Source organism: Phocoena sinus, chromosome 8, assembly GCF_008692025.1.
Source record: "Phocoena sinus isolate mPhoSin1 chromosome 8, mPhoSin1.pri, whole genome shotgun sequence".
NCBI classification, from domain to species: Eukaryota; Metazoa; Chordata; class Mammalia; order Artiodactyla; family Phocoenidae; genus Phocoena; species Phocoena sinus.
This window is the reverse complement of record NC_045770.1, coordinates 7,904,709-7,919,905: the sequence shown is the minus strand read 5'-3', so window position 1 is coordinate 7,919,905 and position 15,197 is coordinate 7,904,709. Positions and strand designations below refer to the sequence as shown.

The 15,197-nt window shown below is 41.3% G+C and overlaps 2 protein-coding genes across 2 annotated transcripts; one reads left to right on the top strand and one right to left on the bottom strand.

The window, feature by feature from the left end:
• Positions 1 to 438: 438 nt before the first annotated feature.
• On the top strand, positions 439 to 12,485 carry HYLS1 (HYLS1 centriolar and ciliogenesis associated). Its single transcript, XM_032641544.1, is given in 5 exon segments — positions 439 to 562; positions 4,051 to 4,099; positions 8,902 to 9,020; positions 11,147 to 12,045; positions 12,048 to 12,485. Coding segments are annotated over 3 exon segments (939 nt in total). The 5' UTR covers positions 439 to 562; positions 4,051 to 4,099; positions 8,902 to 9,006; the 3' UTR covers positions 12,074 to 12,485.
• PUS3 (pseudouridine synthase 3) lies at positions 5,860 to 14,654 on the bottom strand. The gene is given in 8 exon segments (XM_032641543.1): positions 5,860 to 6,386; positions 6,503 to 6,693; positions 7,253 to 7,395; positions 7,397 to 7,456; positions 7,458 to 7,504; positions 7,507 to 7,819; positions 7,935 to 8,354; positions 14,620 to 14,654. Coding segments are annotated over 7 exon segments (1,467 nt in total). The 5' UTR covers positions 8,340 to 8,354; positions 14,620 to 14,654; the 3' UTR covers positions 5,860 to 6,078.
• Between the last annotated feature and the right edge of the window lie 543 nt (positions 14,655 to 15,197).

Below are 15,197 nucleotides of genomic sequence, written 5' to 3'. Positions count from 1 at the left end.
GGCGGGACCGGGGGAAGTGGCTCCAACCCGGCTCTGAGAGCCGCCCTCCCCGATGTCTCCCAGCCCCACAGCCGCCGGAGCAGGGAAGGGAAGATTCCCCTGAGGTGAACGGAACGTTTAAAACCCCTCTCCCGAAATCCAGCTACCTCGCTGTTAACCGAGGCTTGAGAGTCCTCTCCTCCCCTTCCGGGACACCTAAAAGCGACGCCGCCGCGGTTCCGGGTTACGCGCTGGAGCTCGGCGGGTGGCGGCCCTGGCGAATCCAAGCCCGGGGTCCCAGGCCTCCTCCCGCCCATGGGGGAGGGCCAAAAGAAAATAGTCACCAATCGGGATGTACACTTGGAAGACGTTTACCCTCTGAGCCAATAGTAAGGAGGAGGGCGGGGCCGAGGGGGCCGTACGCTCTTCGGGTTTAAATCTGGGCGGCCGGGCGGTTAACGCCAGCCTGGGCGCGTTTGCGGGTCGTGCGCCTGCGCGAGCTGTGGGACGCTAACCGAAATCTGCGGTACTAAGCTAGCGGGGCGGCGGGAGTCGGTGCGGCCGATGGACGTCCGCTGGACCGGTAAGCGGGCAAAAGCTGAGAGAGATGGTGCACTGGCTCCCTAGGGCCGCCCGCCCGCCCACAGTTGTGGAGAGGTCAGGTTCTGAGTAGCGCGGCATTGGAGTTTCCCTCCCCTGGGTGCCGGTTTCCCCAGGGCGCCGTACGGAGCCTTGACGCTCCCGCCGAGCCCAGGTGTGCGGCCTGCGGAGGCACGTGTGAGCGGCGCCGTGCGTGCCCCCAGCGCGTTCGACCCCTCAAGGTCATGATGTGCACCAGCTGCCGGTCCACTGCCAGCCCGGCGCCCGCAGCGGCGAGCACCCTCGTGGTCGCCGCTCTGCGAGGTGGACGGGGCCGAGGGGCCTGTGGGCGGCGGGACCGGTGCCCGCGGGCAGCCGGCTTCCCCGGAGGCCGTGAGCGTCTGAGACGATAACCACGCCCCGGGCCAGCTGGTGCAGTCTCTGGTCTTTGTTGTCGTCGTGAAGGGAGAAAAGTCTTCTCCCCCTCTAGTTTCACCTTTTGTGAACTTCCGGATGTCACAGTGTGAGAAGCGCTTTCCCTAATGAGGTAGGATAGCGTGTAAAATTGAAGAATCCTATAGTCCTGCCCCAGAATGAAGAAAGAAAAACAACTTTTTTTTTTCTGGTTATAAAAAGTATACAATCTCAGTATTTGTAGAAATAAATCCAAGCACTGTTAAGTACATATTTAAAAAGGAAGAAAATACTCGAGATTCCATCAGCCACAGATCAAAAAAAAAAATCAGTGTTGATATTTGGGTTTACTTAAGATGTTTTCATTATGAGTATATATTTACATGATTGGTAAATGTATTTGTTTTATATAATTGTGTATTTTGAATATAACAAAGTATATTCATTTAAAAAGCAGATTATGCTTTATTTAGTCCTTAATAGTTTAGGAATAAGTGATTTGATCCATGCCAAATGTAGATATGCATTATCATTTTAAAAAAATCTTTATTTGGCTGCACCTGGTCTTAGTTGTGGCACGCGGGATCTTCATTGTGGCATGCGAACTCTTAGTAGCGTCCTCTGGGATCTAGTTACCCGACCAGGGCTGGAACCCAGGCCCCCTGCATTGGGTGCGCAGTCTTAGCCACTGAACCACCAGGGAAGTCCCTGCATTATTATTTTTAATGGGTGCATGGTATTTCTTGCTATGGCTCTACTATACCACGTATTATTTAACCTAGCCCCTAATGATGGACATTAGTTTCTCCAATTTCTTCATCAACAGAAAATAGCATGGTAGTGGTTACTTGTACATGTACATGTTTGCGTTCTTGTCCAGTTTATCTCCTTAGAATAATTTCTTGGAAACGTTTTGTGGCTTAGAAATTATGGTACATTTTAAATTCTGACTCATAATGCCAAAGTGCCCTCTAGAAAAACTGTCATCTCCCCTCTGCACCCTCCCCCAACACATAGAACACAGTGTAAGAGTACTTATTTCTCCACACTCCAGCCAGCACTGGGTACTGAAAAGTCTTACCAATCTAGAAGCATAGCTTAATGTTTTTATTTGCATTATTAATGAGGTGAAACATCTTTTTCTATGTTTATTAGTCATTATTTCTTCAGTAATTCACCTTTTTCCTATTCTGCTGGTGTTTGTACCTTTTAATAGCTTTCTAATAGGAATTTGAATTAGTGATTTTGAACCTGTTACAGTATTTCCACTAGTTTGTTGTCTCTTTGGATTATGGTTGTCTTTTTTAGGGTGTTTTGTTTTCTTTTGTTCTAATACTTTTGTTCTTGAAGCTGCATGCTTTCCTTCCGAGAGGTAGAGAAATTTGTTCTAAATCTGCAATAGCCTCCCAGCAAAGTTTAGAATCTAACTAGTGATCCAGCCCTGCTATTCCAATTTAAAATCCTTCCCCTCCACCCTCAAAATCCTTTCACTTGCAACTAGGTAAACATGGGACACTGAATTGCTTAAGATTTTGACCAGAAGGTACTGTTGGGTATTTTGGTCAATATCATCTGTATTTATCTACAAAATACAAGCTGTGCTGGCTTCTATGTGAAAGTTTCCCCCTAAGTAAGGAGAAAGGATTATCAGGTCTTTATATTAAAAATAGAAAAAACTGACAGCTACTTGTGGGCCTTATTAAATTTTATATTTTATTATTTGCAAGCGCCTATCTCCTTCATACATTCGAGAAAGAAAAAGTGTGCAGTAATTTAACTGCAAAGGAAACATATTAATCATAGTATAGTATACTACACATGCCATAAAAAAAAAATCTCTTTGGGCCTTAGTATTGGAATTCTTCCAGCCCATTCCAGCCCAGAGTCCTGTTCCATTTCTGTCCCTACTTTCCTCTGTTCTGCGTTTATCTTTTTAGTAGGCAGTTTTGTATTGCATGAACATTGAAATGAATGGTGTAATACTTCTCACAAAGCACCATTTAATTTATATATATAATATATATACTTATATATTACATGTTATATATATTACATATATAATATATATAAAAACATATATAAAATCTCATTTAAACTTCACAACCTGTTGAAATAATTCCTTCCATTTTTCCAGTGAAGAAAGAAAAAGCTAAGCCCTACTTTACTCCTCATATTCATTTAGTCCCTACCATCGGTCTGACTCTGGAATTTATACAACGTATTATACAATACAGATAAATGAAGTCATTCTTCAAAGTTACATTTTGGGACTTCTGATTTGCTTCATCTATGATGATTGTCCTGAGTTTTTCTGTGGTAACTACCAAAAGTAATGTCATTAGATCCTTATTCTTCTAGATTTGATAATATAACCTAGTTAACCTTGAAAGGATTTCATTTAAGATCAAAGACCCTGGACTTCCCTGGTGGCGCAGTGGTTAAGGACATGGGTTCGATCCCTGGTCCAGGAAGATCCCGCATGCCGCGGAGCAGCTAAGCCCGTGTGCCACAACTACTGAGCCTGCAAGCCACAGCTACTGAGCCCCGTGCGCCTAGGGCCCCGTGCTCCGCAACAAGAGAAGCCACCACAGTAGGAAGCACACGCACTGCAACGAAGAGTAGCCCCCACTTGCTGCAGCTAGAGAAAGGCTGCATGCAGCAATTGAAGACTCGATGCAGCCAAAAATAAATAAATTAAAAAAAAAGATCAAAGACCCTGATCCTCTCTTTTGCTTCTATAGAATCTGCTAAGCATGGCTGTTTTTTTTTTTTTTTTTTTTTTTTTGCGGTACGCGGGCCTCTCACTGTTGTAGCCTCTCCCATTACGGAGCACAGGCTCCGGACGCGCAGGCTCAGCGGCCGTGGCTCACGGGCCCCAGCCGCTCCGTGGCATGTGGGATCTTCCCAGACCGGGGCACGAACCCGTGTCCCCTGCATCAGCAGGCAGACTCTCAACCACTGCACCACCAGGGAAGCCCTAAGCATGGCATTTTAGTTAGTGCTTTTTGTCCCGTGTATCATTTCTTTATAGTTGACTTTTTTTTTTTGAGTGATTCCCTAAACTCTGTTCTTTTCTAGGTTTTCCTTTGACTTGAAAACTAATGCCAGTGAAAGTACATTGAAATAAGTAGGAACCTGAAAAAAATAAAATGCTTTTGGTTTGTCTTTACATGTTTAACTGGGGACATTTGCTATGCTCAGTGATTACGCTATCTTTACATCGAAATTAAAGGAGAAAGCAGTCATATTTTAAGGACATTTAGGGTATATGAAATATTGGCAGATCAATCCCCAAAAACCGATGACGTGATTCAAACTCCAGAAGACCTGGATCGTACAATTGGCAATTTAGAAAAAATCTTACTTTGTCCAGCTATTTCCCCATCTCTAAAATGGGGCTCTTTTCTGGTTCCTACTCAGCTAGAATGTAAAAGCTATTGTGTCTTCTTGCTCTTCAAAACTACAGGGTCACTTCACTTCCTTATACTATTTTACTTCCTAAACTTGGAACTCTCAGTGAAGTCTTTCTGCAGCCCATCCACTACTGAGCATCAGTGTACTATTTCTATGTTAGTATTGTTTCTAATTGTCCCATCTATATATTTTACCTAGCAGCTTGAGGGTATAAATCATATTTGTATACCTGGAATTTTGAATATAGGTAGGAACAAACTAATTATTTGTTGGCAGGTAAATAAAACTTTGGATCTCATATAGTATATAGTATTATATCATAAATGTGGACTAGCAATACACTCTGCTGTGATGAAAACTGTTACTATTGAGCAGAAGGTCTGAGTTCATTTACTTTGATGTTTATTGTTTTAATTGCTATAAAGGATAATGTATTATTTAGGAGAACTTTAAACTCTTCTGAGTGAATATTGGTGTTTATAAGTCATATTTTGAGGGTTACTTATCAACTTTGAGAACAAGCAAAGCCCCACCTCATTTTCCTGTCCTAGTGTGTGTCTCCAGAATGTGCTTCAATCTGAAATGTAGGAGTTATCCTGAAAGGTCCCTGCTTTGAACCTCACACTCACTCAACCACGAAGTCCTGTTGCTTCTCCTTTCTTAAGCTCAAATTCACCTTCTTGTCTCCGTTCCCCATTTCTGCAAATCTAGTCTAGGCCATCATCATCTATTTCCTTGATTGCCTCCAACCGCCTCTTAATGGTCCCACTTGTCTTGCCCTCTTGCAATGCACAGTAAACCAGAGCAATATTTTTCCTACACAATTCTGGCTCTTAATTTTTTTTTTTTCCAGTGGCCTCTCAAGATCTAAATTTAAGCTTTTTTTTTGGAAAGCCTACAAGGCTCTAAAACTTGACCCTTGCTTACCTTTCCTAACTGTGCTATTGTTACTCTGAAGCCATACTAATGTATTTACAGTTACCTGAATGCAAATGCTGTAACCTTTAACCTTTCATACAGCTGCATCTTCTGCCTTAAACACAATTAAAGCTCTGCTACTTTATCCTCACTTTAATGACTCCCCACTTGTTTTGCAAGATTTACTTGCATGTCTCCTCTTTATAAGAGCTTTCCTTAACCACTAGGCCAGGGATTTGGTAAACCGCATGGCCTGTTTTTATATGGCCCGTGGGCTAAGAGTTTTCTCTGCATGTGTAAAATGTTTAAAAGGACTATGCAACAGAGACAATTTGTGGCTCACAGCACTAGACTGATAAGCTTCATAAGAGATGCTGTGCCTTACCCACGTGAGTTATTTTCAGGTATCTTGCCTGGCACTAAACCAGTTAATCAAATATATAACTTACTAAAGTTTGTATTTTTCATTTCTGACACTTGGGCAAGCTCTTTATGAGAATTGAGATGAGTAGTAAATATCTCATTTGCTTTTAAAAAGGACAGCACAACAAATCAGACACTTGCAGGATCTGGCTTTAATGAATTTGAACAAAAGGCACAGGTTTCCAGGTGTATGTAAATATATGTCCATTTAAAAATTACTTTTTGCTTCTTCCATCTCTAATTCTCCTGGACAGGAATGAAAGAATGTTTAAATTCTTTCTTATTCAAGCAAGAACTTCTTTAGCCTAATGGTGTTTTGTTGCCTCCTAGATCTTGGTGAGTTCTCTATGGTTAAATGATGCTTTTAATTTCTGTATCAACACAAACTCTCTTGGTTGGTTTCTCCAAAATAGTATTTTCTTCTAGTGTGTCATTACAGTCCCTTTTGGCTTTTGTTTCTTCGTCATGGAATAAATGTGGGTGCTCAATGCGTCCCCTACGTACAAAATGCTGGATCCGGGATTCTAATCCTTGGCATTTAGGACGATCCATTAGGGGCTTATAAGTGCGCATTTTCACTCCTTCTACAAAGGCACTGGTCTGCTTTATGATAGAGGGCTTAACATTTCTCCATTCTATCACTCCATCCATCTTTGGTCCTATAATGTATACAATCAAGCATTACATGGATACTTTACCACAACAGAATCACCTCCAAACTTTATGTGAATCTCCCTCCCCCATAACCCTGTATAACTTTGGTTCCCTGTCATACCTGTCCTACAGGGCACCGCAACAGAGTCCAGTCCTTGTAGCATACTATACAACATCTGAGTTTTAACAGCATGATTAGCCCATAGTTGCTGAAGGTGGGTAACATTGAACTCCTGAACTTCCCGGTCATAGATCCACTTAATATTTTCAAACTTACAGTCATACAAGACTAAAGGAAATTCTACAGCCATACTAGAGAGAAAGAGAGAAGAAACAGAGTATGAGAATACACAGCAGCCATCCAACCAATTCCTAAAAAACAGGATTAGTTGGGTTAAAGGAGGGGGAAAACTTTGTCAATATTGAGTATCTAATAGTTAAGAAAATAAAACACCATCCCTAACCTTGAACAACTTTATAATTAAAAAAGAAAAAGGCAGTAAACCATGGATCAACTAGTTAGGCCTGGTCTACATTAAATTTCAGTGGTAACAAGTCACCTAGAAGTGAGCTGACTCGGCCCCACCATAATGCTATAAAATTATTTAAGGGGCCTGGTCCAAACACCGGTTTCTTACTAAAGAGATAGAACAGTAACAGAAGAAAATTAAACGATACCACTCCCTGCTACATGTTCATAACATTCTACAAGTTAAGAGTAAATGCTTCATGAAGGCAGGATCAGAGACTTAGTTATTTAGACAATGGTGGGGAGAGGAAGAATATTTTAAAATATATTACATATCTCAGGGCAATAGCTGTTTTATTTTGGGGGTCTGGGTGTTTCCTTGTTTCATTTTTTTAAACTTACCTGTATTGAGGCTTCTGGGGATTTTTCTCTATGTTCAGCAGCTCATCAATAACCTCTGGCTTCTCCATTCCTTGGCCAATCAGAAAAAGGATAGCCATCATACAGCGGACTTGATGGTAAAGGAATGCCTGGCCAATCACTTCCAAACTGACATAACTGAAAGGGTTCTTGCCATCTCTCCTCAGCCAGGCTCTGGCCTACTAGCCTGCACTTGAGCAGACAGAATAGTCCTCTGAAAATTAATCACCCCGTGGCTACATCCATTTTACATAAGTTCCTAAAATCATGTGTGCCAACGTACTTCTGAGCTGCATTGTTCATGCTTACAATGTCTAAGTCAGCACAAGGGAAGAAATAGCGGTAGGTCCTCTCAAGACAGCTGAACCTAGCACTGAAGCTAGGTTCTACGGGAGCCCAGGCCAGTACACGGATGTCTGGAGGGAGCACCCGATTGAGAATGTGGGTATAACGGATCTCTATAGCCGCATCATTGACTTCATCATTTAAATTAAAATCCTCTGAATCCCTGCCCTTTGGAAAGTGAGAACGTAGGTCAAGAGAAATCACCTGTGGAATGAGAGAAAGATATTGTTTTACAGATACAAATAATCTGAATCCTCAGTATGTACACCTAGAATATGTTGGTATTGCTCGCTTTGTGGAACAGTACAGTGGCCCTTACCTGTCCAAAGGCACTAACTCCTTTGTCTGTTCGCCCACACCGGTGATAGTTGGATGTCTGTCTGTTTTCTACTAGTCGAGTCTTGGTTAGAGCCTCAAAACAGTTTCTCTTCTATGTATTGTTTGTGTTTTCCTGACTGGCAAAGCCCTGATATCCCCAGCCCAGATAGGCTATCTTTAGGGCTACATGTCTTCGACCGTGAGCGCTGAAATCAAATGCACGCTTAGCTTTTACAGCTCCTGAAGAATTTTCTCTAACGTTTGAGTCCTTGTTGTTGGCCTGTTCTTTTTTAAGTCTCTGTACCTCCTGCTCCAGTTCTTGCACTCTTTTTAGGAGTTTCTCAGTCTGGATTCTTTCTATGTCATTTTCAGCATGATAAGACAACCTCAGGAATAAACAAATCATAGAGATCCACCCTATCTGAAAAGAGAGTAAAGAGGTACAATTTTAGTGCCGATTGCTTTTGGTGATGTCAATATCATTCCATTATGTTCAAATAGTATGTCAATATCATTCCATTATGTTCAAATAGTATCTAAGATTTAATTTGATGCCTAAAGGATATGGACTTTTGATTCTGCCCAGGGATATAAGCATTAGCTTTATTATGGGTTGATCATCCAGCTATTATTCTTTTCCATCCTGTCTGGCCAATTCACAGTGGGAACGGGAAAGCAGCATCAAAAAAATATTCAGCTAGCATTGTTAAGAGTAGTCAGAATTTACGGAATATGTAGATTTCATTTCTCTCTTCTTCATGAGCTGAGATGACTGAGGACAGATGTTATTGATTTTTTTCCCCTAAAACATTTCCTTTTGACTTCTCATTATATTTATCCCATATTTCCAATCATAAGATCTGTTTATATGCAATATTTATGTCTACTCCAAGTTTCTATTGCTTTCCAATATTTCAGGTAAAATTAGTGGCTTGTATGTTCTATCTAATACTCAGTTCCGTCTTAAAGGTGGTACAATAAGAGCTGGCTTGATGGAAGAAACTTGTCAGTGATTGTACTTCATATTGGAAGTAGAACCTGGAGTCAAGATTTTCCTACTTTAAGCAGTTTTGATGGCAGAAAGAAGGTAATTAAGCATCAAGATCTTTAAGTCAAATTTTAATGCATGTCCTGATAAAAGATTCTGTACCTCTAGCAGTTAAAAGTCACTCTAGATAATATAATTTAGATATCAGTGTTGAAATTCCTGGCATATTGCAATAATCTGAGGACAACTGTACTATATCTATAATACTGGGACAGTACTAGACAATCTTTGACTGACGGTTACTTTAGTTAAAGAATATCATCTCCACATCTGTTCTAAGGCTGACTAGGTTATCTAAGTCTAGGTAGCTCATTTAGGTTTTTGCTCTTTGAGTTTGTGTATCTATGACAGATGAAAAGTTTAAATGTAAAAAATGAAACTATAAAAGTACTAGAAGAAAACATGAGATAACTTTCTTATAATCTTGTTGAAGTAGGAAAGGCATTTATAAGTAAGGCACTGTAGAAACCCAGAAACTGTAGGAAACCAAAAAAATGTGACTACCTAAAAATATGTTTCTACCAGCAAAAAGTCAGAAGGTAAATAACAAGCTGGCAAGAAAAATGTAAAGGTGGTATGTATTCCATGAATATATAAATCAGTTTTAATATAAAGATCAACAAGAAAAAAATCCAACAACCTGAGAGGTAAATGAAAACAAGCATTTCATACAAAAGGGAGAAAAAGCTTGTAAGTGTATGAAAAGATGCTCAAATTTACTCAATTTAAATAAATGCCAATTTATATGAGAAGTATTTTCTTTACCAAACTGACTGCAAAGAGGAGAGGGTTTGATAATATACTACCTTGGAGAGAGGAAGGAGAAACAAGATCTGGAATACACACTCAGTACAGCGTCTTTAGAGGGCATCTAGCAACAGCTATCAAAATTGAGCACATACATACCTTTTGACCTACCTATTCCATTTCTAGAAATTTAATGTACACATATGCTTGCACAAGTATGTAAAAACTTATAAGGTATTTGTTGTAACATTCGTTTTAAGAACAAAAGACTAAGTCTAAAATCAGTCAGGGACAGGATGAATAAATTATGGTACATCCATACACTGGAATTCCATGTACCTTTAAACAAAATGAAGAATGTCTACATGTACTGAAACAGCTGGATCACCAAGACTATCTTTAAGGTTTAGAAGAGTTGTATAATATGTTCCTTTATGGTATAAAAGTGCATATGAATATGGAAAATTACTGGAGAAATTATAAGAAGCTGCCTTTGAGAGTGAAACTTGGTTTGGGTGGTGTGAGGTGGGGAGTCCTTGCTTTAAACTACATGTATATGTATTAGTTTTTCAGCTTAAGAAGAAAAATAGTAGAGACACAGGAAATACTGGGCAGTAGATACCTATTCTAGATCCAGTCAGGAAACTGGCATTGGGTATTTGACTGGTTGGTTTGGGTACTAAAAGTTAATTCAGTGACAGGCTGTTGGGATGGACATAGTTAGCTTGGCAGCTGAAGCCGTGTTATTTCTTAAGCATAAGGAGTGTATGCATTTATATTACTGCTTTTGTGATGGTTTTTTGAATTAAATCACTCTCATGGTTAAAAGCAAGGACTCTGAATCCAGACTGCCTGAGTTAAAATTCCAGCTCCACCACTTACTAGCTGTGTAACCTTGGGCTGTTTGATCTCTCAATGCCTCACGTTACTCATCTGTGAAAAGGGGATACTAAGAGTACCTATCCCACAATTGTGAGGATTACGCGAATTTAATAAATGTGAAGCACGAAAAACAGTGCTGGGTACATAAAGTGTCCCTCTAAGTACAAGTTACATAATGTACATTAAGTATTGTGCCCCGTATCATTAGTCTCTTGAGCTTTTCTCATGCCTGAACTCACCTATCCTAGGAGCTACTAAAGATGGCAAGACTACCAGGCAGTAAAAGTGGGAGTGAATAAGAAGAGTGGAAACGAAAGCGGTCAATAAACTCTCGAGTTGGGTTAATGCCCCTCCAAAGTGCTCCCATACTGCCCGTACTAATCTGTATTTTACTATATACTTAACTGTTCTACTTATGACTGCCTTAGCCATTCTTTCTCCATTTCACTGCTATAAAATAGTACACAAGAAGGGAATGAACGATTTTTGGGCTAGAAATTTATTACTGGAAAACTGATTGGTGTTTTCTCTTGCAGAAGGTCCTACAGTGTAGGGGAAGCCCTGGAGGAACTTGTGGGACCTGATGGACAAAATTGGGCCAATATGGATCCGGAAGAACGAATGTTAGCAGCTGCTACAGCTTTTACCCATATCTGTGCAGGGCAGGGTGAGGGAGGTGTCAGGAGAGCAGCCCAGTCCATCCCATATGATCCCTACAGTAAAGCCTCAGTAACCCCAGGAAAGCGACATGCTCCTCCTGTACAATTGCATTACCCACATATAGAAAGCAGTGCCTCTTCAGAAGCAGTCTCAGAGGCCTCCCAAAGACTCCGAAAGCCCGTGATGAAGAGAAAGGTGCTGCGTCGAAAGCCAGGCGGGGAAGTATTAGTGACGGATGAGTCGATCATCAGTGAATCGGAGTCTGGGACAGAAAGTGACATGGACGTCTGGGACTTAAGACAAAGGCTGATGAATCTGCAGTTCCAGGATGACAGGGAATCTCCAGTTGATATTTCACAAAAATTTAGTCTACCACGTGAATACCAAGGAATTTCTCAAGATCAGCTCATCTGCTGTCTACGGAGAGAAGAAATGGGCCCTCCAGCTTATGAACAAGACCTGATCGTTGCCAGCCGACCCAAGTCCTTTATTCTCCCAAGGCTGGACCAGTGGAGCCGAAACCGGGGCAAGGTAGACCGGGTGGCCCGCTACTTTGAGTATAAACGAGACTGGGACTCGATGCGGTTACCTGGTGAAGATCATAGGAAGGAATTACGCTGGGGTGTCCGAGAGCAGATGCTTTGTCGTGCAGAACACCAATCCAAGCCTCAGCACATATATGTTCCAAACAATTACCTAGTACCAACTGAGAAGAAACGATCTGCCCTTCGTTGGGGTGTTCGTTGTGACCTTGCAAATGGTGTGATGCCAAGAAGCCTCCCTTCCCTCTTTCTCCTTCTTAAGTCCTTTTTTTTTTTTTTTAACCTGTCTCTCCTTTCACAGCATTGTTTGGGATAACCTGGTTCTTAACCTCTCTCCTTTTACTTAAATAGAAACAACTAGCTCAAAAGACCATGGAACACAGAGTAAGGACTTCACCCATCACTGGTCTTTCCTAGGTGTATGTCACGTTGGTATCGGATACCACTTAACTTCCAAATTACCACTCATATCTAGCAATTGAAAGAGGAATCATGCCAGAAAAAGAAAAACAGACCTGGTCTTTCTGTTTTGTCAGAGTAGTAAGCAAAGCCAGCACTATTTCTATTTTATAAACCTTTGGCTAGTGTGAGTTGCTGTTTTTATGAGTGTGTTTTTAAAGTTGCTGGGCAGTAAGCAACTGCCCCAAATTAAAGAATTTTGGAAATTTGTGAATTTGACCTTATTTTTACTTAAATACTTCTCAAAGATGATCTCAAACCTAGGTTATGATTCTGCTTCCAATCATACTCCCCATCGTACTCTCACCACCTAAATAATGAGAGCCAAGGGGAATGAACAAAAACCTGCCCTTTACACACAATCCTAAAGGAGGAAAGGTAACAGCGTAGATAACCTTCGTTACTAAAGGAATATAGTAAATCCAGCTGTTTTAATAATTTTTAACACATGCTCAATAACAGCACTGTGTGACATGTTTTGTTTCAGAATTATTTCAGCAATATATTGCCCTCCATTTGTTACTTCTAGAATGCAATAGTTTTTATAATTTGCCGCTAAGATTTTCTTAGAAATTATGCCTGTCACTTGAAGGCTATTCCCACTCTGCAACAGAACTTCAAACTCCTAGCAGCTGGAACCAGATAGAGAGATAATAACCAAAATGAATCTGGTCTATTAGGGTACAGACCAACTCACTAATTTAGCTCACCTGAACTTGGATCTATTTGTTTTTGATGCTTCTGGTCCAAAAACACCTAAAACCTGGAGGTTGTCAGTTTTAGCATTTAAGCCAGAAGAGTGACAGCAGAAATAGCTTGCTTGTTCTAGGAAAACACAGCTGTGTAACAAAAATGAATGACCTTGACCATTACTATCTGCTAAAATACATTTTCTCCGTAATATTTAAGCGACATCATTCACTCACCCAGTTCCATTGTTAGGCATTCATCAGGGAAAGTAAGAATCAGTGACTCAAAGATATATGCAGGATACATTCACTGCAAATACGTAAAAACTGCAAACCACCCAACAACAGTGAATAATTAAACGTTAGACTATTAGTCACTGGAAATCTATGGTAAGCTAATACAAAAATGCAAATTAGGTCAAACAAGTTGCAAACTGTACCGTACAATCTCATCATACTGCACACGCAAGGCACAAGGAAAGATCAACACACCTAACTCTAGGTGGTGGGATTAAAGGTAGTTTTTATTTAAACCTCTCTTTTTTAAAAGTTAAAAGCCACATGGCACTTTTTACGTACAAATTACAGCAAAACAATGGTTTACATCTTCATATCTCAAAGCCCAATATTACCGGATCAAAAAATTTCCGAAGTGATTATCTAGTTCAACCCCTTATATAACCGAAAAACTAGTCCAAAGGAGTTAAGCGAGTAATAAGACATTTTGGGGAAAAGAGGACTCCTGACAGGTGAAGCACAGTGGTTCCCAAACAGCCATGTAATACCTGGAGGGGGGCCACCAAATTACCACAAAGGAATTTCGTGCGTGCGCTAAGCATTGACTGTAAACATTAAAACAGCCGTCGCTAGACTTTCTTTTTTTTTTTTTTTTTTTTAATTTTTTTGCGGTACGCGGGCCTCTCACTGCTGTGGCCTCTCCCGTTGCGGAGCACAGGCTCCGGACACGCAGGCTCAGCTGCCATGGTTCACGGGCCTAGCCACTCCGCTGCATGTGGGATCTTCCCAGACCGGGGCACGAACCCGTGTCCCCTGCATCGGCAGGCGGACTCCCAACCGCTGCGCCACCAGGGAAGCCCTCAACGTATTTTTTGAGGTTAAAAAGGTTTAGTCTCGAAAATATTTGTAACCAGTGGAAGTAGCAGAAAGAGCATTCCCCATGATAAACTTTTAAACCAAAGAAGGAAGCAGGGGTAATAGCCAAAGGATTAGGAAACACGCACTATGATCACTAATACTGGAAAGTAATCCCCCAAACAATTTGAAAATCGTTGCCACGCCTGCCCACCCCACATACTACTGGGATCCCGACCTCTACTAATATTTCGTTTTATAAGCAAACAAAATTCTAACTGAGGAAGAAGTGATTACACTCCGCAGTCCCAGGGCCCTCAAGGAATCGAATTAAAGAAGCTCCTACTGCTGCACGTTTCTGACAAGTGCTCCAAGAAGCACCAGACACAAAAACACGGTCTTTAGCGAATTCCCATTTCCATGCTCTAAAGAGCGCTTTCCTGAAAAGATCAAGGTATGGAAACAGTGGCTTAGCGGGAAAGAGAGAAACGTCCATCTGTTTGTCCATCTGTCCGTCCCCCTTGGAAGAACCCAGAAAATAACCCACCCCAAAACCCCCACATTTACCTTCCGGTCGTCGGCCACGCAGCTTTTCTCGAGACAGGAAGCTGTCCCTTTGCGTTTTCTACGCGCGCGTCCGGGGCCTCATGGGAAATGTAGTACATCTTCATGGGAAATGTAGTTCTAAGAGCCGGGAGTGCAGGCTTGACGCTGAAATCTGCCTAATGTTTTCTAATCTAGTCACCATTTGTCCACCTCCAACACAACAGAATCTGGGTCCTGCGGTAGGAGAAGAATAAAAGGATAATTTCTAGTGCGCTAAAATAATAGAAAACTAAAATTAAAGAACTTGGTCTGATTTTATTCGTACTTAAATTAGTAGAAAGCTATCATTGAGAGTCAAAAACATTTACAATTAGAATCCACATGGAAAGGCTGAAAAGGAATGTGATAATCTCAAAACAGACGACTGAGGTGTCCGAGAGTGACCGAACAGGGATGCGGAGTCTTGCTTCAGCACCACGGAGAGATCATAACTAGGTTTTGTTTGCGCGTTTTTCTAGAGATGCTGATCGAAACCGCAAGATTCCAGTTAGAAAACTGGCGGGGGTGGGGGGTGGGGTGGGGTGGGGATCTGGTTCTTT